Source organism: Hyla sarda, chromosome 4 (genome assembly GCF_029499605.1).
Source record: "Hyla sarda isolate aHylSar1 chromosome 4, aHylSar1.hap1, whole genome shotgun sequence".
Lineage (NCBI taxonomy): Eukaryota > Metazoa > Chordata > Amphibia > Anura > Hylidae > Hyla > Hyla sarda.
Genome location: NC_079192.1, coordinates 383,282,012 through 383,306,071, shown reverse-complemented (window position 1 = coordinate 383,306,071; position 24,060 = coordinate 383,282,012). Strand labels below are relative to the sequence as shown.

Below are 24,060 nucleotides of genomic sequence, written 5' to 3'. Positions count from 1 at the left end.
AGCAGTATATATATATATATATATATATATATATGTATATAAAAATATATATATATATATATGTATATTATATATAAGACATATATAGTTATAATGAATACCTATAGGTTTTAGTCTTGCGCTTTACATCTCATGTGTTCGCTGTCCTACTTCATGCTTACCATTCACCACCAGTCGTACACTGACCCACTGCTGTAGTCCAGCTTGCTGGTTCTTCAATACCAGCGTATATCTCCCAGCATCCTGCTCCACCACATCTCTGATCTGCAAAGACTGTAATGACTGACGATACTTTCCATTGCTGCTCAGTGGCCTTCCATCTTTAAACCTGAAAATATACAGAATAGGTGAAATGCTACACTGCTCCATATTAGACAACATTTTGAGCTCTGCTTTGTCTGATATACATCACTTACATAGCCCTAGGGCAATGTTTCACAATTAGTGTGCCTCCAGCTGTTGCAAAACTACAACTCCCAGCATGCCTGAACAGCCAAAGGCTGTCTGGGCATGCTGGGGGTTGTAGTTTTGAAACAGCTGGAGGCACATTGGTTGGTTTGTATCTCTCTACCTTGAACTCATCCCCAGAAGGAGATTTGGTGTTAACTGCATATTGCACTGGACGCTATAACATATAGTGAGCAAAAGTTGTGGCTTCAGGGAGATACAATTTAATCTATTAGCATTATGTTCATGCAGAGGATTGGGATCTCTGTATCAGAAAAAAATGGAACTCTAAAAACTGCAATGCTCCATGGGATGCTATGCAATGCTCCATGGGAAAAGAAGTATGCAGAGTAGCTCTCCTCCAGAAGAAAAAGAGCTTGCTCTTCACTGCCACCTTATGGTGGAAGCATCTGGTTAAAAGCTAAAGAAATTAAAGGGGTACTCCCCTGGAAAACATTTTTTTTTTAAATCACCTGGTACCAGAAAGTTAAACAAGTGTGTAAATGACTTCTATTTAAAAATCTTAATCCTTCCAGTACTTATCAGCTGCTGTATGCTCCACATGAAGTTCTTTTCTTTTTGAATTTCCTTTCTGTCTGACCACAGTGCTCTCTGCTGACATATCTGTCCATTTTAGGAACTGTCCGGAGCATATTAGGTTTGCTATGGGGATTTTCTCCTACTCTGGACAGTTCCTAAAGTGGACAGAGGTGTCAGCAGAGAGCACTGTGGTCAGACAGAAAAGAAATTCAAAAAGAAAAGAACTACCTCTGTAGTATACAGCAGCTGATAAGTACTGTGAGGATTAAGATTTTTAAATAGAAGTAATTTACAAATATGTTTAACTTTCTGGCACCAGTTGATGACAAAAATGTTTTCCAGTGGAGTACCCCTTTAAAACAGTGATTCCAAGATATAACCCTTTGGCTCCTCTACATTTTTAAGTCTAGGTGGCACTTTGACAGTAAATTGCAATATTTGACACCCGATGGTAGGCACATGGCATGGAGCAAGTACAGCAATGTGAACATACCATTGAAACGTAGGTGTTGGGTAAGCGGAAACTTTTATTGCTAGTTTTGTCAACTTGTCTCCAGCGGTGGCTTCAGTGACTGTGTTCTCCTTGGTGTCCACAGAAATAAAAGGTGTTTCTACATAAGGAAAAAAATAGTGAAAAACCAATGAGAAATGGAGAGTGAAGAGCCTTATCACAAATGTATTTTATCTTTGTAAATTGACACAATACAAACTAATCTGTCCACTGTCTATGATTCACAGCAATGGTTTACTGTTAAACTTCTTACATCATAAATTGCCAACGTCAGCATAATATATTCAGTTAAATATCCTGTGAGACCGTAATTTAATGGGTTTATCCACAGTTTAAAAAGCAAAAAAATAAATAAAACTAAAAAAAAAAAACACTAATATGGTGCTGGGGCACAGAGGGAAAATAAAAAACAATGTATTCTTACCTATCTGTATCCCCCCGCAGCTTGTGTTTGACTCCATCTGGCTTCCCAGTCTTCTTTCTGCTTCTTCTTCCTGCTGGCTCAGCCAATTAGAGTCCACAGCGGTGTCCTGTGACTAGTGTTTGGCTAAGCTGGCAGGTCCTGCATCGATCGCTCGTCTTGGGAGCAAGAAGAAGTAAAATACGAAGAAAAAATTCCTTGGGACGCTATAGGGATTTTTTTTTTTTATATCCGTTCCCCCTGCACTATATATATATATATATATATATATATTTTTTTTTTTAACAGTGGATAACCCCTTATAAATATTATTATTATTGTTATTTTGTCAGAGTTGAGTGACACTGCATATATTTTAGCTAAACAGGTGAGCATTTTAAAATCAGCTACAGTAAGTGGCCATTTAAAAGGGTTATTTGTTTTGGAAAACCTCTACTTATCAGAAACATCCCTTTATGTTACTCTTATTACAAATGTTCCACCTAATGGAACGAACGGTGAAATTAAACATTACAGTGCCCATGTTAGGGTGCTTTCACACTACGATTGTAGTGTACGGTTGCTGGATCCGGTTGGGAGGGGCGAAAACCGACCACTCCCGTATCCCAGCCGGATCCAGCCTGAACCCCATTCATTTCAATGAGCCGACCGGAGTCAAACGCTGACTCCGGTTGTCTCATTTTTGCCCCGTATACAGTTACAGTATACCATGGTTCTAGGTCCTGTCAGAAAACCGTATTCCAGCAACCGCACACTACAATCGTAGTGTGAAAGCACCCTTAAAGGGGTACTCCGGTGGAGAAAAAAATGTTTTCCAATCAACTGGTGCCAGAAAGTTAAACAGATTTGTAAATTACAGATATACTACAGAGAAATCTGTGAAGTTCTATTCTGTCTGACACAGTGCTCTCTGCTGACGCCTCTGTCCTTGTCAGGAACTATCCAGAGTAGGAGAGTTTTTTTTGGGGACATGCTTTTAATCTGGACAGGTCCTGACACTGACAGAGGTGTCAGCCAAGAGCCCTATTGTCAGACTAAAAATAACTACACAATTTTCTCTGTAGTATACAGCAGCTGATAAGTACTGGAAGGGTTAAGATTTTTAAATGGAAGTAGTTTACAAATCTGTTTAACTTTCTGGCACCAGTTGATTTCCACTTGTTTCCACCGGAGTTCACCTTTAACCACTGACCAACTGAGTTCTATGTGTAATGCCAGACAGGTCCTCCAGACTAAGAGACATTTTTTTAACTGCTCTTTAATTTGGAGAGGAATATATGAAAAAAAATAATGCTCTTTTCCATGTTTTTTGTAGGATCATAAAAAAAAAAAAAAAAAACTACACTTAACCCTCAGCTTATTCCCAGTCCAGCACTGCTGCAGTTGTACCAGATTCCCTGTTGGAAGTCCTGAATGACATCCCCATTGACTGTGTGTGACTCTGCAGCCAATTATTTGCTTCAGGAAGCATGTGCAAGTGTATGTGACTGATGTGGCCAATAACTGACCGTATTGTCTTGTGCTCAGTGTACAGGGAAGTTATCGTAGCACTTCAGGTGGGGACCCTGAGCGAGCCAGAGGGGTGCAAAGGTTTATTTTATCCATTTGTCCCACATGCCTTGCTTAAGTGGCATTTTGTAAAAAAAATCCTAAAATTCCTTTAACACCACTGGAATTAGAATGCAATACAATTTTAGTTTTTTTGTGCATTTGTGCCTGACAGTGCACCTCAATCTAGGATATATATGCTGCTGCAATGTTTGCCATAAACTATAGTAAAGTATAGTAAAGGCGTCAGGCAGATATCTGTCAATCAAGCCCCATGGGGTAGTAAGAAGCTGGCAGAGGGCAAGCCTTCTTGACTTTTTGTCCTGGTTTGACTGTAAAATGTGCGGAATGAAGGCACGGAAAACATGTGCGGACATTCTGGACATTTGAATAATCTGGCGGGCGCTAGGACTGCTGGGAAATGTGCCACCTCATAGATAAAAATGCATTCCTGAGGGAAATCTGCAATAAGAATAGACAAGTCTATTCTTTTTGAGAACACAGAAATTCTACTATGTGAACAAGGCATTAGAATCTGGGACCGCTGCAGCGGAATGTCCGTGCAAAATATCCGCACAGACATGTGAACATACCCTAAAGCATACAAATGTACGTGTGGTGTCCCAGCACCAAAGGCTGTCCTGGGGGCTTCGGACTTCCTCGGGCACAGGTGTTGGGCCCCCTAAAGGACTGGTTATTATTATAATGTTCAAGCACTTTATCAGATGTTTCATACATTTTCCTAAGTGTTATGTTCTGTGTATATGTGTTATACCTTTAAGAGAGGAGCAGTGCAGGCCCATGTGACCCTGCCTGCCAATGGGAACCGCTAAATTCTGTAGCTATATAGAGTAGTGGGGGGGGGGGGGGGAGTTGCCCAGTGCAGTTCAGCCTACAGCTGTGAACAGAGCACAAGTGTGGTAAAGGTGTGAGCTGTATGTGGAGAAGCTCTGAGGGAAGTCCAGAACAAACCTAATCTTAAAGGAGTTCTCCAACTGAAATATTTTATCCCCCGCTGTGCCCGGGCTGTAAAACTATACATAATAAAGTTTCACTTACCTGCCTACGATCCCCCGTTGTTCCGATATCGCCGTCCCGTTCTCCGGTCCCAGTCTCTTCCACTTCCTGTGGGTCGGTGAGTTCACTCTGCGCTCAGCCTATCAACGGCCGTGACAGGACTTTGCTGCGGCCGCTGATAGGCTGAGCGCAGAGTGAAGTCACCGACCCCCAGGAAGTGGAAGAGACCGGGACCGGAGAACGGGACGGTGATATCAGAACAACGGGGGATCGTAGGCAGGTAAGGGAAAGTTTATTATGTATAGTTTTACAGCCCGGGCACAGTGGGGGTTAAAAGTTTTAGCTTAGAGAACTCCTTTAAGTCTTATCCAGCCATTCTGCAAGGATCCCCCGCATATAGGAAATTCAAGCCTGGCGGAGAAAGTCTCAGGACCTTGTCAGAACCCTAGTGACCTGGAACAATCTTCAATCTCATATTGAGTCAGTATTAATCAGTTGGGTAAAAGCACCATAAGTTCCAGAAAGGCAACAGGGCTCCCAAGGGGTTACACTGCATCCTCTCCACTCTGCACCACACTGTTGACGTGTAATACCATCTGCACTCTGCTCAGTACAAAGCAGTTATCCGTAACCTTTACATCTGTGTCTTTCTTTACTCCCCGTGTCTGGCCCAGGAGAAGCTGTCTATAACCACAGACCGTGTATAGGCTAACGGTGCCCTGGCATCACGAAGTGATAAGTTATTTACTAGCACCCCCGTGGCTACCATATATGAATTTAATATTACTGACTTGCTGCTCTGTTTCTGTGGTGTGCTGTGCTATGTGCTCGACAGAATATGGGAGCAGGGACTCCTGTCAATTGTTAGGCTTCCTGCTGCTGTACTACACAGAGATAAATACAGAATTGTGAGAAACAGTGCTGGCAATAGGGCTGCCAAAAGTAGTGAGCAGAAATGCAAAAAGTACTGCAGCAAGGTGCAAGAATGTGAAAGAAAGTATGAAGCATTCTGGTAACAACATGGTTTGTTTGGATCCAAAGCACCATTGATGGTAATATCCTTTTATAAACACATATTTGGCCCTATAAGCTGTGAGGATGTGGATCCAGATGGTGTCTTGAATGCACACAAGTAATACTGTGAAAATCATAACAAAAACATCATCCTAATCTTTTTTATAGTGTCAGACTTTGGGCCTGGAAATTTAAAGGGCTACTCCGGTGGAAAACAATATTTCTTTTTAAATTAACTGGTGTCAGAAAGTTATACAGATTTGTAAATTACTTCTATTTAAAAATCTTAATCCTTCCTGTACTTATTAGCTGCTGTATTCTTCACAGGAAGTTGTATTTCTTTTTGGAATTATTTTATATTCTGCTTCTATATTGACATATAATTGCCTAAATGGATACTACGGTGGGAAACAATTTTTTTTTTAATCAGCTGGTGCCAGAAAGTTAAAAAGATTTATTTTCAGTCTGACCACAGTGCTCTCTGCTGACACCTCTGTTCATGTCAGGAACTGTCCAGAGTACAAGCAAATCCCCATAGCAAACCTCTCCTGCTCTGGACAGTTTCTGATATGGACAGAGATGTCAGCAGAGAGCACTGTGGTCAGACTGAAAATAAATCTTTTTAACTTTCTGGCACCAGCTGATTAAAAAAAAAATTGTTTCCCACCGTAGTATCCATTTAGGCAATTATATGTCAATATAGAAGCAGAATATAAAACAAGTAGTTTTACATTTTCGCATACACTAAAAATCATAAATATCTGGGCAGGTCTCCTTTAAGACACTTAATTTCAGTATGTCCTATATCTGACTGCCCTCATAGCTCAGCTGTAATATCACAAGGTAACCCGCACCATTTCCCATTCATTCTGTACCGTGTACAATGACTGCGATGCTCTCCTGGTATTTCCACATCTCACTAATGGCATGGCACACATACTTTCCTAGGTCTGACTGGTTTACATTGGGTACAGTGAGGGTACTGAACATTTCTGTGTGGTCTTCTTGGGGTAGTCGATCGGAGTGCTCTGTCACTAAGCGGTTATTCTGTAAAGAGATGAAGAGTTAAATACTATAATTATAATTTTTAAAACATGAGTTATTGTTCTTTAGTTCCATAGTATTGTTCTATATAGTCAACCGTACAAGTTTACATTTGAATGGATTCAAGCACTGGAATCTGCACTGTCTTTCAAACCTCACATATAGACCCTCCAAAATCTGCTTGTTCCTCCACTTTGACTTATCTAAACTAGTGGTAGATGCCCTCATCATCTCCCTCTTGGACTACTGCAACTTCCTCCTCTGTGGTCTTCCATCAAACTATATCATCCTCAACTCTGCTGCCTGACTAATCCACCTGCCTCCTTGCTTCTCCTCTTTTTTTTTTTACAATGTTGTCCAATAGTCTGCGTGGGAACCTTGTGTCAGTGGTAAATGTCAGCAAATACTCAATGCTCACAGATCCTAAAATGGACACATGTCCGATTTGGTTAATTCTAATGTTTTCAGATACTAATTTAATAAATGTGAAAAATAAATAAAAATAAAGGAAATATAAAGATCCATCACCTTTTTGCCAGGGTAATCCCACTGAAAGGTGACTGCTGTATTAAACTCTGCAATCACAGTGCAGTTTATAACTAGTGGGTCTCCCACCAGGAGCTCAATCTTGTCTTTGGGAGAAAGGTACATGTCATAGAAATGGTATCCTGCAACAACAAGAAGGCACGCGGTGAGGCATACAGATACAGCAAAAACAACAACAACAAAAAGCACTATAAATAAATGACTTATGACAGTTTCCTACCTGTAAAATGAATAAGGAAATAATTTGATGTAAACTCCTTCTCATCTATGGTGGTCACACACTGGACTAAGAAATAGTCTCTTATCAGCTCTGCAGGGAGGATCATCCCTTCTTTATTGTCCCATATAACATTCTTCCCATTTGGAATAATTATTGAGCTTTGCTAGAGTAAGCATAGTAATGTTAAAGAAGACAAAAGTGACCAAATAGGATCAACAGAACAAATCAAACTACAGTATATGAAAATGAATGGGAGCTGAGCTGCAGTAACCCAGCATGGCCACTACACAATGCATGGAGCTGTTTCTGTCTCATTACACTATATGTAGGCACTGCAGAACTGGCAATCAGCTGATCGGGGGTTTGCCAGGTGTTGGACCCACATGATCAGATATTGATGGTTTACCCATCGACAAAAAGACCTGAAAACCTCCTTTAACTAATTAAGGAAAACTCTAGAGATAATTGTCATATTCTAGTACCTAGTGTGTAAATAGTGAACAGTGTGGGAACTTCCAGGTGTATTTTACTACTGTAAAATTTATTGGGGATAAGTGTCTGATCTCTGGGGGTTCCAGATGGAACCAATCTCTGTGCATGAAGCGGCGTGTTGGCCCATGCTCCATAAATTCTCTTTGGGAGTGTCGAAACTACACGATTGCTGTACTCAGGTATCTCAGTGCTCCACTAGACAGTGCATGGAGGGCATGCACAGGGAGAGACAATCAGACACTTGTCCCCCTATCCTGCAGATGGGGATGTTTTAAAATAATGGAGTACACCAAATAGAAAGTCCATGTGTCATTCTTGGGGGTCAGGCCCTAGACAGAACATAAGGCTCCTTTCACACGGCACTGCTTTGCAGTGTTTGGTCAAGGACTATGTTGGGGAAGGTATTATGATGTATACCTCAACTGTATGGCTATAATGAATTACATACCTCTGGCATAGATTAATCCCCATTTTAAAACAAATATATACTGGGTGATGTAAGTTTGGTTTTACTGGATCCTGCTCTATGAAATAGTGTTATTCCATCTAGCAGTTCAACAGAAACCCCTGTGAAAACCAGCAAAATAGAGGCCAAAATGACACTTATTTGGCCTCTATCGGGCAATATGGAAGCAGCAGCAGCAAGCAGCAAACATATACCAAATATGCAACACAAACATGCTGTAAGCACATATTAGTTTATACAATAATCATACAGGCAAACAAAATGGTCATGAAAGACTTAAACAATAAACTTTAAGGGATACTCTGCTGGAAAACATTTTTTTTAATCAACTGGTGCTAGAAAGTTAAACAGATTTGTAAATTACATGAAGAGAAAATATATAACCAATCCTTCTAGGATTTTACCCCGAAGGGTACACAATGAATGCAAATATAGTATAGAGAAATTTCAATTGATATAGATTTTATTAAACATGTCTAAAACAATTAATAAAATTGTATAAAATTATTCTAATCCTGGCACAGATATGTAAAGGTGCCAGGATTAGAATAATTTTATACAATTTTATTAATTGTTTTATACATGTTTAATAATATCTATATCAATTGAAATTTCTCTATACTATATTTGCATTCATTGTGTACCCTTCGGGGTAAAATCCTAGAAGGATTGGTTATATATTTTCTCTTCATATTATTTATTTCCGTCCGTTTGGGGTTTCGGCATATAACCAACTATATCCTCGGATTGTAGATTTGTGAGCTGCACACATTCTTTTCCTTTTTTACAGATTTGTAAATTACTTCTATTTAAAAATCTTACTCCTTCCAGTACTTATCAGTTGCTATTAGCTCCACAGGAAGACATTTTCTTTTTGGATTTCCTTTCTGTCTGACCACAGTGCTCTCTGCTGACACCTCTGTCCAAGTCAGGAACTGTCCAGAGCAGTATAGGTTTGCTATGGGGATTTTTTCCTGCTCTGGACAGTTCCTAAAATGGACAGAGGTGTCAGCAGAGAGCACTGTGGTCAGACAGAAAGGAAAGCCAAAAAGAAGAGAACTTCCTGTGAAGCAAATAGCAGCTGATAAATACTGGAAGGATCAAGGTATAGAAGTAATTTACAAATCTGTTTAACTTTCTGGCACCAGTTGATTTAAAGAAAAATGTTTTGCAGCGGAGTGCCCCTTTAATAATTTAATAGTCTAACATAAAGGATAATTCTCCTATATTATCAATCACTCCTATATTATCTATCTGTATTCTGCACTGCCCAGCTAATGGAAATACAGGAGAGTCTAATGGTTCATACCGTTTGCAGAGTAACATTGAGGTCTGGAATAGATACTTGGCATGGCACTCTGGCTGTTTCCTTATTTATTACTATGGTCCCAACAGGGTTGATGAATGGTTGCTCCCAGTCTGATAATACAAGAGAGAGAATGGAAGACAGATGCTATATACAGTATATGTAATCATTTTGTAAGAATAAAGGATGAATAGTCATATTTTCTTCTGATCATTCTCAACCCATTTTAGTACTGTTGAATTCTCTCCAGAGTTAAGTTTTTACCACTTGAGTGGATTGTGCAGGTTCCATGTGAATGTTCACTTTAAAAAAATGTTTTTCTTTCCCCTGTTCCAGTTCATTTTTTAATATGCATATAGTGTTCTGATGCAGATCTACATATCCCAAAAACCTCAAAGACCCTAAATGGACACTATTAGAATTAAAAATGTTTGACATGTTGTACATCTTGGCAAAAATTTACCTATCTAACATACTTAATTTTTTAATCTTCTCTTTTTTTTTTTTTTACAGAAATCATGTTTAAAAAAAAAAAAGGCCACTAGGGATCCCCATACCATTTAGAAGCTAATTGTGTCTGGCTGCAGCATTATGTTTGTCCCAGCTGAAGCACAGGCTTGGACAAAGTCAAGGAAGTTCGAGAGGGACTTGCACTCCTCTGTACTCACTCCTGTCCTGTCTTTTAGACTCTTGTCTGGAAACAGAGAGGAGGGGGTTACAGAACAGTCTGCAGTGATTGGCTGAAGAGACACAGCACAGCAGTCTCAGGGAGGAAGTGAATGCATGGTGATTGAGAGCGGGCTCAATGTTTGCCTCAGACAGGCCCCTTCCTAAGCAGTGGGTGTCAGAATGAGTGAGGAGCAGAACTGAGGGATTTGTGAGCCAAATACAGAAGCTAGACACATAAAAAGACATGTGAAGCATCTGCATGACCTAGTGAACTGCACCTCCTTTGTTCTTACAATAGATTGGAATCTGACTTCTAGGGGTGGAGGACCTATTCTTATACCATCACTTTTTGAGACGGAAAAACTCTTTTAATACTTTATAGGATAGAGCTTAAGTGTCACTGGCATTTAGAAATGTCCAAAATTGATTGATTGATTGGTTGGGACCAAAATTGATTGGTTGGGGCCAAAATTGATTGGTTGGGCATAGGTGTTAAGATCCCCATTGATCACTAGATATAGCGCTTCTCTTTCCTCATTGCAGGAAATAGATTGTATGGAAAGTCTGAGGATAGAGGAGGAGAGAGAAAGCGCTCAGCTGTGTGCTTCTCTGCACTCGTTCTAGCAATCGGTGGAGCTCTTAGGACCCGACTGACCCAAATTTTGACATGCAAAATTTTTTTTTTTATGATATACTTTAACTCAATGTCTATGAAGGAAAATTGGCTCACTGTGCCAAAAAATAAAGCATTTACCCCCATAATTGTATATGTTTTAAACATAGATATTTTAGACCTTAAAACATTCAGTCATATTTACTAATACCGACTAATAAACTTGCACCAAATTTTTCTTAGTGGCTCATGTTGTTTGATATGTTTGGCACATCTTAATATATTAACACCAAAATTTTGCATCAATTACTGGCATGTGATGTCCAAAATTCAAATTCAGGTGATACTTCTTTCCTGCTATCCCGCACCCTTTTCAAACTAAGTGACTCCCCCTTGTCAAACAAGTCTATAAAGTATCTACAAAATGAAATAAATTAGGTACAAGGAATGTATGCTAGTTTTCTGGTGTTTTTGCAATAGTTAAAGGGGTACTGCTGCTCAGCTTTTGGAACAAACTGTTCCGAACGCTGGAGTCGGTACCAGGAGCTCGTGACATCATAGCCCCCTCTTATGGCGTAATGCCCCAACCCCTCAATGCAAGTCTATGGTAGGGGGCGTGACAGCCATCACGCCCCCTCCAATAGACTTGCATTGAGGGGGTGGGGCGTGGTGTCATGAAGGGGCGGGGCTATGAAATCACAAGCTCCTGGCGCTGGCTCCAGCATTCGGAACAGTTTGTTCCAAACGTTGAGCAGTGGAGTACCCCCTTTAATCTGCTCCATTGTGTTTAGAGGTGGACATTCACATAGAGTGATCGTTATAACAGATACCTCTTCAAATGTCTAAAACTTTGTGGCATTTGTGTAGACAGTAGGTTTAAATGGAATTATTTTCCATGATGAAGTATTCTAAATCACTGTCATCTCACCTCTGACAAAGACATGAGTGCTGACAGCAGTAGTACCCTTGACCTTTGAGTCAATGTATCTGTAGTGACAAAAATAGGTGCCAGAGTCAGTGGCCTGGGAACCTATTATTCTGAAGATCTTGCAGTATGGTTTACTTGGGGTTCCGTCACAATCCTCCACTGTAACACTGCGAGTGCCATTGGCAATCACAATCATTTCTGAGTCCTTGTCATCCTTGTTGGATTCTACAATGCCTCCAGGCCAGGTCCACTGCAGAGGCCACTGCCCCCTAGAAAGCAAAGCAAAAGAAAACTTAGATATATATAATTTTTTTGGGACAAAAAATACCCCTCCTGTCTGTTTCACTTACTGCCTTGTGTTTACATTAAATTTAAAGTACATAAAATCCCCCAAAACAACCTTTGGCATTGAAGGATGGCCAAGGGAGTCCAGTCTGTGTAGCAGTTATAGTTGGGATGTCATCAGAAAGGTATTCATACATACACAGTAGTGTGCTTGCAGCAAAGCCATAGGATTCAATAGGCCAAAAATGTGACTATGTTCGGTCTGTTTTAGGCTAGTATAGGTCTAGGTCTGGTAAAGGTTTCATCAAGAAGTCCCCAGTCATTGCGTCAAAGGCCCACTACCTAGCCAGCCAGCACCCTGCTCTGTACTTTTGAGGGGTAAGAACCTTGAAACAACTGTCTGAAGATAGGTACCTCAAAACAGAACAAAGGTTTCTGAAAGTTCTAGCCATCAATGTCACATAACCTGACAAATCTCACCTTGGAATAAGACAACCAGTTGAGCGTATGCATCATCGCTTTATTCATTGTTTAAGGAGATAGGCAGCTTCACCTCTTGGTCATCATCGGCAGCACCGTAGACAATGAATGGAGTCCGCTGCAAATATGTGACTCACTGTTCCATTTCAAGTCAAAACTCAGGTGCTCATTCTTGAGATTATGGTGGGTCCCAGATCTTGGATCTCCCAAGATCAGACACACTTGACCCAATCCACAAGAAATGTATTATAAGTTGGAATAACTTTAAGATACTACCATGTATTTGCTTCACTCACTATTGAAATAATCATGCATACTTGGTTTGCGCTTTTTTGGTGAAGTTGGAAGGAATAATTATTGGCAGAACACGAAAGCTCTACTCATCCTGTAATTTTTTTTTTTAGCAACAAAGCATATTGCTTGGTACTAAAGCAGTGACCCTGAATGTCATCTTATAGCACCTGCAATGGTTGTAACTGATCTTTCCAGCCTTAAAAAATTAAGGGACAAGGTAATAAACCTTTCTTTTGCCATATTTTTTTAGGATCTATAGCCAGCACCAGGAAAAAACATTAAAAGGCAGTATTCAAACCTTTGTGTTTATGACATACACATGTTAGTGTCTTTAGGGTGGAACGGCTCTTTACAAACAACACAGGCAGTAAAGACTGCAAAAATACTTAAGAAAAAAAGTAGCAGCATTGATATTGTTCTCAGTCCCCATGTCATTTCACTCCAGTAATATAAAAATGGATACAGTAATGTTCTTGGAATCTCAGCCGAACTCACACAGAGAGCAGCGCTGAGTCAGGACTTTGCAGTTCCAGAATCATGAATCAATCAAATTCTACAGATCCTACTAAAAATATAAAGCACTCCATGCATGGGATGGAATCCCGATCTCTCCGCTTGATGGGTACTCATTATCTCTGCAAGGCACCTGCACCGCTGCGCTTTCACAGTAAAGGGGGTTTACTTCATGCAATCTTTTCCAGGGTGGTCTGTAGTTATGATATTGTAGGGCACAGCTGGACTTCATTAGAGAGGCAGGAGACAGCATGAAAAGCATCAAACCTGAATAGGGGTATGAATAAGGGCTTGGAGGGGAGAGATGAGAAGTCTGGCTTCCTTCCACTTAAGCTACTTAGTGGGGTGAAAGACAATATCTCAAACCCCCCTCGATTACAAATGAATATAATAAGGTCCCTAGGTTCCAGCTACAGGCTCCCCCTCTCAATAACAAACAAAGTGTTGGAACAGGTTACGTGTGGATCTTAGAGATTGTGGGAATAACACCCTTAGTGACTGACAGATGTTGAGGAATGAAAGGTGAACATATTTGAACTAAAGATAACGTGCCAGTTTTTAAAAAGTTCACTTCGGAGCATTGGACCCCACCCTTGTAAAGCAAAAAGCCCATCAAAGACGGAGTAAAAGTTGACAGCTGTACAGAAGACTAGAGGAATACTGAACAATAAATGTATTAAATTAAGTAAACATTAAGAAAAAAGAATGTTTTCCTAAGAATATTAATCAAAGTAGAATTGTATGATATCATCTCCCTCTTCTGCTACTATGTCTCTGCACATATTCCCCGCTATCGGTATCTTCTACAAAGACAAATGGTCTTCACCGTCTACGGATTAAATTCATGTGAGTACAAACTACAATGGAATTATGAAAATGTCAGGGTAAGAGGATAATGGTGACTTCAATGTGGACATATGGACAACACCTGGGGTTATTTACAGAATACAAGTGCCCACATGTTATTTCGGACTACAGATTTCCCATAATTATGTCATGTTTGATGCCACATTTTTCCACTTTTATACTTAGTATTGTTGTAAGTCTATTACGTTTAACCTATTGGGCTATAATGTTAATCTAAAGAAAGGAAAAGAATCCAAATAAATTCTCTCTCTAAATTTTTGTTATTATGACATGTGGCCAATAAATCTAAAACATTCTTGTCATATGTGCCTATGCTGTTTTTGGTAAATTTTTGCAACATGTACTTGGCCACCAACAACAAAAATAAAGGTCCATCCACAGGTCTGAGGATATGAGCAGGCCTCAAAAAGTTAGGTGCTAATAGCAACTAATATAGATGAAGGTGCAAAGAGTCAAGTAGAACATCCAAGAGGAGTATATGCTCTAGAAAACTAAATTAATTGGTTTCTGTAATTAAAATATTTATTCAGAGTAACTAAAGAACATACTCTGTGTCTAACACAATGTATGGTTACACTTATCTGGGGTTCCAAAAATATGTGAGACTTGTTATGGAGTTAGCTGTGGAACAACTTTTAGAGAAAACTCAAACAAGGCTTGGGATGTTTGGACAATTAGATTGAAGTGTGCCACCGAACCAATTGAGCTTTGGTTATACCTAGGCACAGAGTCTAAGTACCCTCTAGGTCTTCATCATGTATCCCGATCCAAGTTGCAGAAGCTGGATTTCTGCTACTAAAAGGTACTGGCTGACCAGGTGGTGCCAGTGAGTGGCACCAGGGCTTCAAGCTAGGAGGTGTAGTCTGCAGTCCAGATCAAGCATAGGACAAATGGTATGGTACACTGGGATCAGGTAGAGACATTGATAGTAGCAGGCAACAAAGTGTAGGCAGGATTAAAAGGTCCTGGGTCAACAATCCTGGTTGGCAAACGGTGTGGTTCAGAGGGGATTAGGAAGAGACAGGAACATGAAGACAGACATGGGTCAAAAAGTGCAGCAAAGCAGAATTAGATATGGAACATTCAGGATAATGGGTGTATGATCCTTATTTAGGAAATGGTGAGCATTAAGAGGTGGAGGAGGGCCTTGGGACTATTTATATAGTAGCAAGAGGCTGCGCGCACCAATTAGGACCACAGCCATACCTAGGCCCAGGAGATGGCCGGAGGGTAGCAGTCCATGTGATAGAAGCTGGTGGAGAATGACAGGACACTATTGGGAAGCACCTGCCAACATTACACTGACAGCAGGGGAGAGTAGGGTATAGGCGTAGCCATGTGAAGGAGGATGCCCGTAGCGAGTACCTGACAGTATGACCGGTTCACACATTGTGGTGTCTATGCATGTCACTGCAGTTTCAGCCTTGTGTTTGAATACAATGTTCCTCATTAATCTCCACTTATTGATATTTCAGTAAGAGAAAATCACATTTTTGGTGTTGAATTCCATTTGCCATAGCAAAATGAAGAAACATAAACACAATAAACAATGTAACCCACATGTTGATAGCTTAATACCAATTTATTTCTCCTGGCAGAGATGTGTGGTGAATGCTGGCACTGTTTTCCATTGGCAAAAAGCATAAAAACTCAAAAATATCTTTTCAACAAATCTTCCCAAACTTGTGGTTTGGGCATTTTAGCTGCCAGTTTTTAATGTTTATTCAGAATAAAGGCAAAGAAATGTAGTTTATTCTCTCGGCTATGCTTTTCATTATATTCATTAGGGAATCACAAGACACAGGACCACCACAATGCTCATGCACACAATACTCTACAGAAACTGCTCAAATAATCTCCTGGTGGTTAATGTAATGGCAGCTACTCTCTATTTATTATTCTGGACCTTGTTGCAGAATTTGACTATGTAGATCACTAACTATTATTCTACTTTGCTCCACTCTATTGGTCCTATCGACACTGGTCTTCTGGTTTTCTTCCTACATCAATAATCTCTAGTTCAGTGTCTCATTTCCTGTTTCTTCTTCAGCTTTTCTCCTTGTTTTTGGGGTTCCTCGGGAATCAGATCTAGCCCCCTCCCCTTGTTTTTGTCAACATATCCCGTATTGGATAAACCAGCAGATTTATCTTTTAATACTATCTCTATACTGATGGCACCCAGGTATGTACTTCTTCTATCAATGTACTACTACAGAGCAAAACTCTAGAGATGGTCTTTCTGCAAACCGTCTTACACAAAATCTTGTAAAACTAAAGTGGCAAGTACTGCCCCACCTGAACCTGCCATTTTTTATCCCAGTATGTGGTATCATCATAACTACTAGGCACCATACCAGTTGTCGTAGGTACCGTATTTTTCGTCCTGTAGGACGCACCGGCGTATAAGACGCACCCAATTTATAGGTGCAAAATCTAAAAAAATAAAGATTTTGAACCCAATAGTGGTCTTCAACCTGCGGACCTCCAGATGGCTGTCCGGGCATTCTAGGAGTTGTAGTTTTGCAACATCTGGAGGTCCGCAGATTGAAGACCACTGCATAGGAGGTAATACTCACGTGTCCCCGCCGCTCCAGACCCGTCACCGCTGCCCTGGATGTCGCTCTATCGCTGTCGCCGTGTCCCCGTCGCTCCAGAACGTCTCTGCTGCCGGCCGGGTATCCTCGCTCTCCGTTGCCGCCATCACGTCGTTACACATGCCGACCCACGTACGCGACGACGTGATGACGAGGAAGGAGAGCGCTGGCCATACAGGGGATCCCTGAACTGAGAAGACAACCAGGAGGCAGATAAGGTCCCTCCCAGTGTCCTGTAAGCACTAACCCGGATATTCAGTCGGGCTGTTCGGGACCGCCGCGATTTCACCACGGCGGTCACGACCAGCCCGACTGAACAGCCGGGTTAGTGTCACTTTCCCTTCAGACGCGGCGGTCAGCTTTGATCGCCGCGTCTGAAGGGTTAATACAGGGCATCACCGCGATCGGTGATGTCCTGTATTAGCCGCGGGTCCCGGCCGTTGATGGCCGCAGGGACCGCCGCGATAGGTGTGTATTCGCCGTATACGACGCACCGACTTTTCCCCCCCAGTTTTGGGGAAGAAAAAGTGCGTCTTATACGGCGAAAAATATGGTATATATATTCACTCCATAACACTAACACAGTGCACTAAATGCATCAGTTACATCTTCCTGCCTCAATAGAAGGCTAAGGCCAGTGTTCCAGAATAACTGTTATTCTACAGAAGAGCACAAAAGGAGGATAATAAAACCATAAATAGCTGTTGTCATCATAACAGATGCAGAATTGCTACACAAGTCTGATGGCAATGCATATAAAGTACAGTGAGCTACAATGCATGTATGCATTGCTGCTCGCTAGATTGATCTTTCTGTGTGCTCTCCTACCTACAAATGTACAATACAGTAGGCAGTAATGAACATGTGCATTGGTGCTCTCTACTTTCACTCTTCTGTGCCTCCTGGTAATTATAAAGTATCATGAGTAGTGATGCACATGTGCATCTCCGCTCACTACAGCATTTTACCTATAGAAGCAGGAATTCCGACAATAGACAGGAATCGCTGCTCCTGTACAACAATACCATAGGGTGCCACGCAAAGAGTAGCATGCCGCAAATATCGTTAGCAGTGCCTACATTTGCAGTGTTAAACATAGACTTCTTGCTTGATCCATTTCTGCCTCTGGCTCAAAAGACTGTATATATATAAAAAAAAAAAAAAAAAATCCCCCCCCCCCAAAAAAAAACACTATGTGAAACCACCATTTAAGGGGCCATAGTCTTCAGGACAGGGGGCCAACGCAATTGAAGGAAGAAATATTGCTGGGACTTTTTCCTCCTGGGCAATAGCAATGAAAAGAAGGCTACCAGAAAGTCCCCACCCACTCTTCATCAGACAGGATTAATCCCCATCTTGATTCCTTCTTAAAGAAAAAATAAGGGGAATACAAGACTGTGCCAACAAATAACCCATTTACCTGCAACACAGTAGGGTTGTGTAGAACTGTGTTCTTATAGTTGCAGGTTAACTAGTTATAACAATACCAGTCAATTTTCCTGCCTTGTGGCACTGTATACTTGGTTACTGTCAGATAGAAAGGTCACTGGGCCATGTCTGGAAAATATTAGGTATTTTGTAATGCGCCTGGGGGAAAGTCCAAACCTTGGAGAATGATGGGGCCAACCTGAGCTGGACCATTCTCTGTAAAGCCTGCATCTGTGGTTTCTACTCGATTCATTTCATATATTAAATTCTAAATATTGATGGTCTGAAAATCTCTACTTGGGAGGAATTAGTTAAAAGCAATAAAGTCTTAAAAGGCATTCACAGAGTTCAGACCTAATTCTCCAACTTGATGAGTTCCGAAAAGTCAACTTTTCAATACGTGGTGTATCCAGTGTTATATTTCCAAAGAAAACTGGGAACGGTTTCAAATTCAATTCATTACAGAGCTGGAAAAACAGTACCCTCCACCTTGGATCTCGGACAGGCATAAGTGATTAGTGAAGTATTTTTTTCTCTCTTTTTGTTTTCTATGGGATATTAAGTCCTGAGGCTAGGATATAGAACCGATGAACAAAGAAGAGGGACTACTGAAAAACAATTGGTGCACCTGAAGTTCATGTACAGGCGTAACAATTTTGGGTAGCATTTTTCTTTTTCTTCAAATTTTTGTTAAATAAATGGATTAGCCATGAGAACCTCATTAACAGTGGAGTGGAGGAGGCAATGTTTGCAGACCACTTACGTAGCAGCACTGCCACTTCATTTATAGCAGTCGACAGGGATCATAGCATTGGCACCTTCAATCTGATATTTATGAGATATACTAGTAACATGCCAGCCAGTTCTCTACTAAGACAACCCCTTAAAGGGGTACTCCACCCCTAGACATCTTATCCCCTATCCTAAGGACAGCAGATAAGATGTCTGATCTCCCATGATCTCTCCTGCAGCATCCCCGTTCTTCAGCTGCACGGAGCGAAGATCGCTCCATGGCTGATGACGGATGATACAAGGGCTGGAGTATCGTGATGTCATGGCCCCGCCCCCTTAATGCAAGTCTATGGGAGAGGGCATGGTAACAATCACGCCCCCTCCCATAGGCTTGCATTGAGGGGGCGGGGCGTGATGTCACGAGGGGGCAGGGCTTGACATCACGAGGGGGCAGGGCTGTGACGTCACGATACTCTGGCCCCTGTATCGCCCGTCATCAGCCACGGAGCGATCTTCGCTACATGCAGCTGAAGAACAGGGGGTGCTGCAGGAGAGATCGTGGGGGTCCCCAGAGGTGGGATCCCCGCGATCACACATTTCATCCCCTATCCTTTGGATAGGGGATAAGATGTCTAGGGGCGGAGTACCCTTAAAGTACAGTTGGACAGTTTTAAGCTGGAGATTCATGGATGCCAAAACTCAGTACTAGCAATGCCATGGTGTAGGAGCATAATGCAATGAAGCATTCCACAATCTGTGCCTCTGTATGAAATTGTAGGTGTGGTAAGGGTCCGTAGAAAGCTTTGGGACTATATTACAGACTAAAAGACAAACCAATAATGCGGAATTGTGCATGAGCCCTGGATTTGCAGCTTTGTAGACCTCCTATAACATTTGGGCAACATACTATTACATTTGGGCAGCGCACTATTACATTCGGGCAGCACGCTCTTGCACAGATCTACATGCTATTTCCAATGTTCTCTATTAAATGGGTACTCCACTGGAAAACATTTTCTTTTAAATCAACTGGTGCCAGAAAGTTAAACAGTTTTGTAAATACTTCTATAAAAAAATCTTTATCCTTCCCGTACTTATTAGCTGCTGAATACTACAGAGGAAATTCTGTTATTTTAGGAACACAGAGCTCTCTGCTGACATCACGAGCACAGTGCTCTCTGCTGACATCTCTGTCCATTTTAGGAACTGTCCAGAGTAGCATATGTTTGCTAGGGGGATTTTTTCCTACTCTGGACAGTTCTTAAAATGGACAGAGATGTCAGCAGAGAGCACTGTGTTCAAAAAAGAAACAAATTTCCTCTGTGGTATTCAGCAGCTAATAAGTACTGGAAGGATTTAGATTTTTTTATAGAAGTAATTTACAAATCTGTTTAACTTTCTGGCACGAGTTGATTTAAAACAAAAAAGTTTTCCACTGGAGTACCCCTTTAAGACTGATGTTTATACTGAAATTCAAGCCTGTGTTCTGCACGATCACAATAGGGATTTGATACTACCTGCCTGAACCAATAATAATAGTCTCCTGCGCAGGGAACAGTTTTGCCACAATCCATCGCTCTTATTGTTGTCCACAGTAAGTAGCTTGATGTATCTATGGCTGATTTATTGTATAATGATACATATCCCATTTTATTCTGCTGCCATTGTTCTGTACTTGCTCTGATGAACAATTTGCTAAACTGTTCCAAATTTTATAAAAATAAATCCTTGAGTAATTGTTTATGGGGAAGTATATATTACTAATCTATGCAAACAGTTGACAACAGGATGACAATCACCTAGCATTACAGTGCCTATAGGACATGGTTGTGAGTTTCCAACAGACCCTGAGTTGTTATAAATTCATGCCAGAAAAAAATAAAGTTTGATCCCTGCCCCCTATATCTACAGTATCTTACATACGGTGAGTCCACTCCTCACATTTTTGTAAATATTTTATTATATCTTTTTATTTGACAACGCTAAAGAAATAACCCTCTGCTACAATGTAAAGTACTGAGTGCACAGAATGTATAACAGGGTTTAGTGTTGTGTCCCCTCAAAATAACTCAACACACAGCCATTAATGTCTAAACCTTGGCAACAAAAGTAAGTACACCACTAAGTAGAAATGTCCAAATTGGGCCCAATTAGCCAATTTCTCTCCCCTGGGTCATGTGACCTGTTACAAAGTCTTAGAGTAAGGACATGGATTACTGATATCATGTCTTGTGGTCAGATAAGACCATGAAAAACTTATTTGGTTCAGAAGGTGTCAAAGTGTGTCAAGGCAACCAGATGAGAAGTACAAAGACAAGTGTTTTGTTTACAGTCAAGCATGGTGGTGAGAGAGTCATGGTCTGCATGAGTGCTGCTGGCACCTACAGTTTATTGAGGGAACCATGAATGCCAGGGTAATGCTGAGTGTAAAGGTGAGTGACTGGCCAAGCATGTCTCCAGACCTATACCCTATTGGGCATCTGTGAGGCATCCTCCAATGGAAGATGGACGAGCACAAGGTCTCTAACATCCACCAGCTCTGTGATGTCATCATGGAGGGCTAGAGGAGGACTCGAGGGGCAACATGTGAAGCTTTAGTAAACTCCGTGCCCAAGAGAGCACTTGTGAAGCAAAGAGAGAAAAACAGGCGCTCCCTTGTGAAGAACCAACGGATCACAGGTGTGTGGGAGGGGGAGGGAAAAAGTAAGGCTCACCCTGCCAGGTTGTGCGTACTCCCACACAACCAAGATGTACGTTTGATATGATGATCTCAGTCTGCAGCCTTCCCAGAATAGGTATAGAGATGTGGGGTGAACTTCAGAGGCGATGGGAATTTCGGCGCTGACCAAGGAGAGGACAATACAGCCAGGTGTGTAGCGAACAGATTTAATCCAATGCGATTTAATCCAATGGTCGCATTGGATTAAATCTGTTCGCTACACACCTGGCTGTATTGTCCTCTCCTTGGTCAGCGCCGAAATTCCCATCGCCTCTGAAGTTCACCCCAAGAGAGCACTTGTCAGTCAGTCCGGTCTGGTTGCCTGCGCCTGATCTCGGCTGGAAATGTAAAAGTAGCATGTCATGAATCAGTGCATAAACTGTGCGAATAGGAAACTACACTCAAATCATGCCCACAAAACTCCCACTGGATTAGCTGGCGAAAATCACCACATAAAGGTGATGAATGCTGTGCGCCACGATTTTGGAAAAATATAGGCCAGTTAAGGGGGTATTCCAGGAAAAACTTTTTTATATATATCAACTGGCTCCAGAAAGTTAAACAGATTTGTAAATTACTTCTATTAAAAAAAATCTTAATCCTTTCAGTACTTATGAGCTTCTGAAGTTAAGGTTGTTCTTTTCTGTCTAAGTCCTCTTTGATGACACCTGTCTCGGGAAACGTCCAGTTTAGAAGAGGTTTGCTATGGGGATTTGCTTCTAAACTGGGCGTTTCCCAAGACAGGTGTCATCAGAGAGGACTTAGACAGAAAAGAACAACCTTAACTTCAGAAGCTCATAAGTACTGAAAGGATTAAGATTTTTTAATAGAAGTAATTTACAAATCTGTTTAACTTTCTGGAGCCAGTTGATATATAAATAAAAAAAGTTTTTTCCTGGATAACCCCTTTAACCCCTTCATGACCCAGCCCATTTTCACCTTCATGACCTGGGCATTTTTTGAAAATCTGACCACTGTCACTTTAAACATTAATAACTTTGGAATGCTTTTACTTATCATTCTGATTCCGAGATTGTTTTTTCGTGACATATTCTACTTTATGTTATTGGTAAAATTTCACTGATATTTGTATCCTTTCTTGGTAAAAAATCTAAAAATTTCATGAAAATTTTGAAAATTTAGCATTTTTCTAACTTTGAAAGTCTCTGCTTGAAAGGAAAATGGATATTCCAAATAAATTACATATTGATTCACATATACAATATGTCTACTATGTGTTTGCATAAAAAAATTGACAAGTTTTTACTTTTGGAAGACACCAGAGGGCTTCAAAGTTCCGCAGCAATTTTCCAATTTTTCTCAAGATTTTCAAAATCGTAATTTTTCAGGGCCCAGTTCAGGTTGGAAGTGGATTTTAAGGGTCTTCATATTAGAAATACCCCATAAATGACCCCATTATAAAAACTGCACCCCCCAAAGTATTCAAAATGACATTCAGTAAGTGTTTTAACCCTTTAGGTGTTTCACAGGAATAGCAGCAAAGTGAAGGAGAAAATTCTAAATCTTCATTTTTTACACTCGCATTGTTTTGTAGACCCAATTTTTGAATTTTTACAAGGGGTAAAAGGAGAGAAATAACCCTAAAATTTGTAACCCAATTTCTCTCGAGTAAGGAAATACCTCATATGCATATGTAAAGTGTTCGGCGGACGCAGTAGAGGGCTCAGAAGGGAAGGAGCGACAGTGGGATTTTGGAGAGTGAGTTTTTCTGAAAGGGTTTTTGGGGGGCATGTCCCATTTAGGAAGCCCCTATGGTGCCAGAACAGTGAACCCCCCCCACATGTGACCTCATTTTGGAAACTATACCCCTCATGGAATTTAATAAGGGCTGCAGTGAGCATTTACACCCCACTGGCGTTTGACAGATATTTGAAACAGTGGACTGTGCAAATCAAAAATTTTATTTTTCATTTTCACAGACCACTGTTCCAAAAATCTGTCATACACCAGTGGGGTGTAAATGCTCACTGCACCCCTTATTAAATTCCGTGAGGGGTGTAGTTTCCAAAATGGGGTCACATATGGATATTTATTGTTTTGCGTTTGTCAGAACTGCTGTAACAATCAGCCACCCCTGTGCAAATCACCTCAAATGTTCATGGTGCACTCTCCCTTCTGGGCCTTGTTGTGCGCCCCCAGAGCACTTTGCGCCCACATATGGGGTATCTCCGTAGTCGGGAGAAATTGCGTTACAAATTTTGGGGGTCTTTTTTCCCTTTTACCTCTTGTGAAAATGAAAAGTATAGGGCAACACCAGCATGTCAGTGTAAAAAATTTATTTTTTTACACTAACATGCTGGTGTAGACCCCAACTTCACCTTTTCATAAGGGGTTAAAGAAGAAAA

At 41.0% G+C, this 24,060-nt stretch overlaps 1 protein-coding gene across 12 annotated transcripts in view; it reads right to left on the bottom strand.

Annotated features, from left to right (window-relative positions):
- Positions 1–24,060, bottom strand: part of FLT4 (fms related receptor tyrosine kinase 4) — a 350,628-nt gene that overhangs the window by 62,530 nt on the left and 264,038 nt on the right. For all 12 annotated transcript variants that reach the window (XM_056516978.1, XM_056516982.1, XM_056516985.1 and 9 more), the window contains 7 exons: positions 11,783–12,051; positions 9,576–9,685; positions 7,309–7,471; positions 7,071–7,210; positions 6,374–6,545; positions 1,481–1,598; positions 162–328 (listed from right to left, as the gene is read on the bottom strand). In XM_056516978.1, coding sequence (XP_056372953.1) covers positions 162–328; positions 1,481–1,598; positions 6,374–6,545; positions 7,071–7,210; positions 7,309–7,471; positions 9,576–9,685; positions 11,783–12,051 — 1,139 coding nt within the window. The remainder of the gene's footprint in view (positions 1–161; positions 329–1,480; positions 1,599–6,373; positions 6,546–7,070; positions 7,211–7,308; positions 7,472–9,575; positions 9,686–11,782; positions 12,052–24,060) is intronic.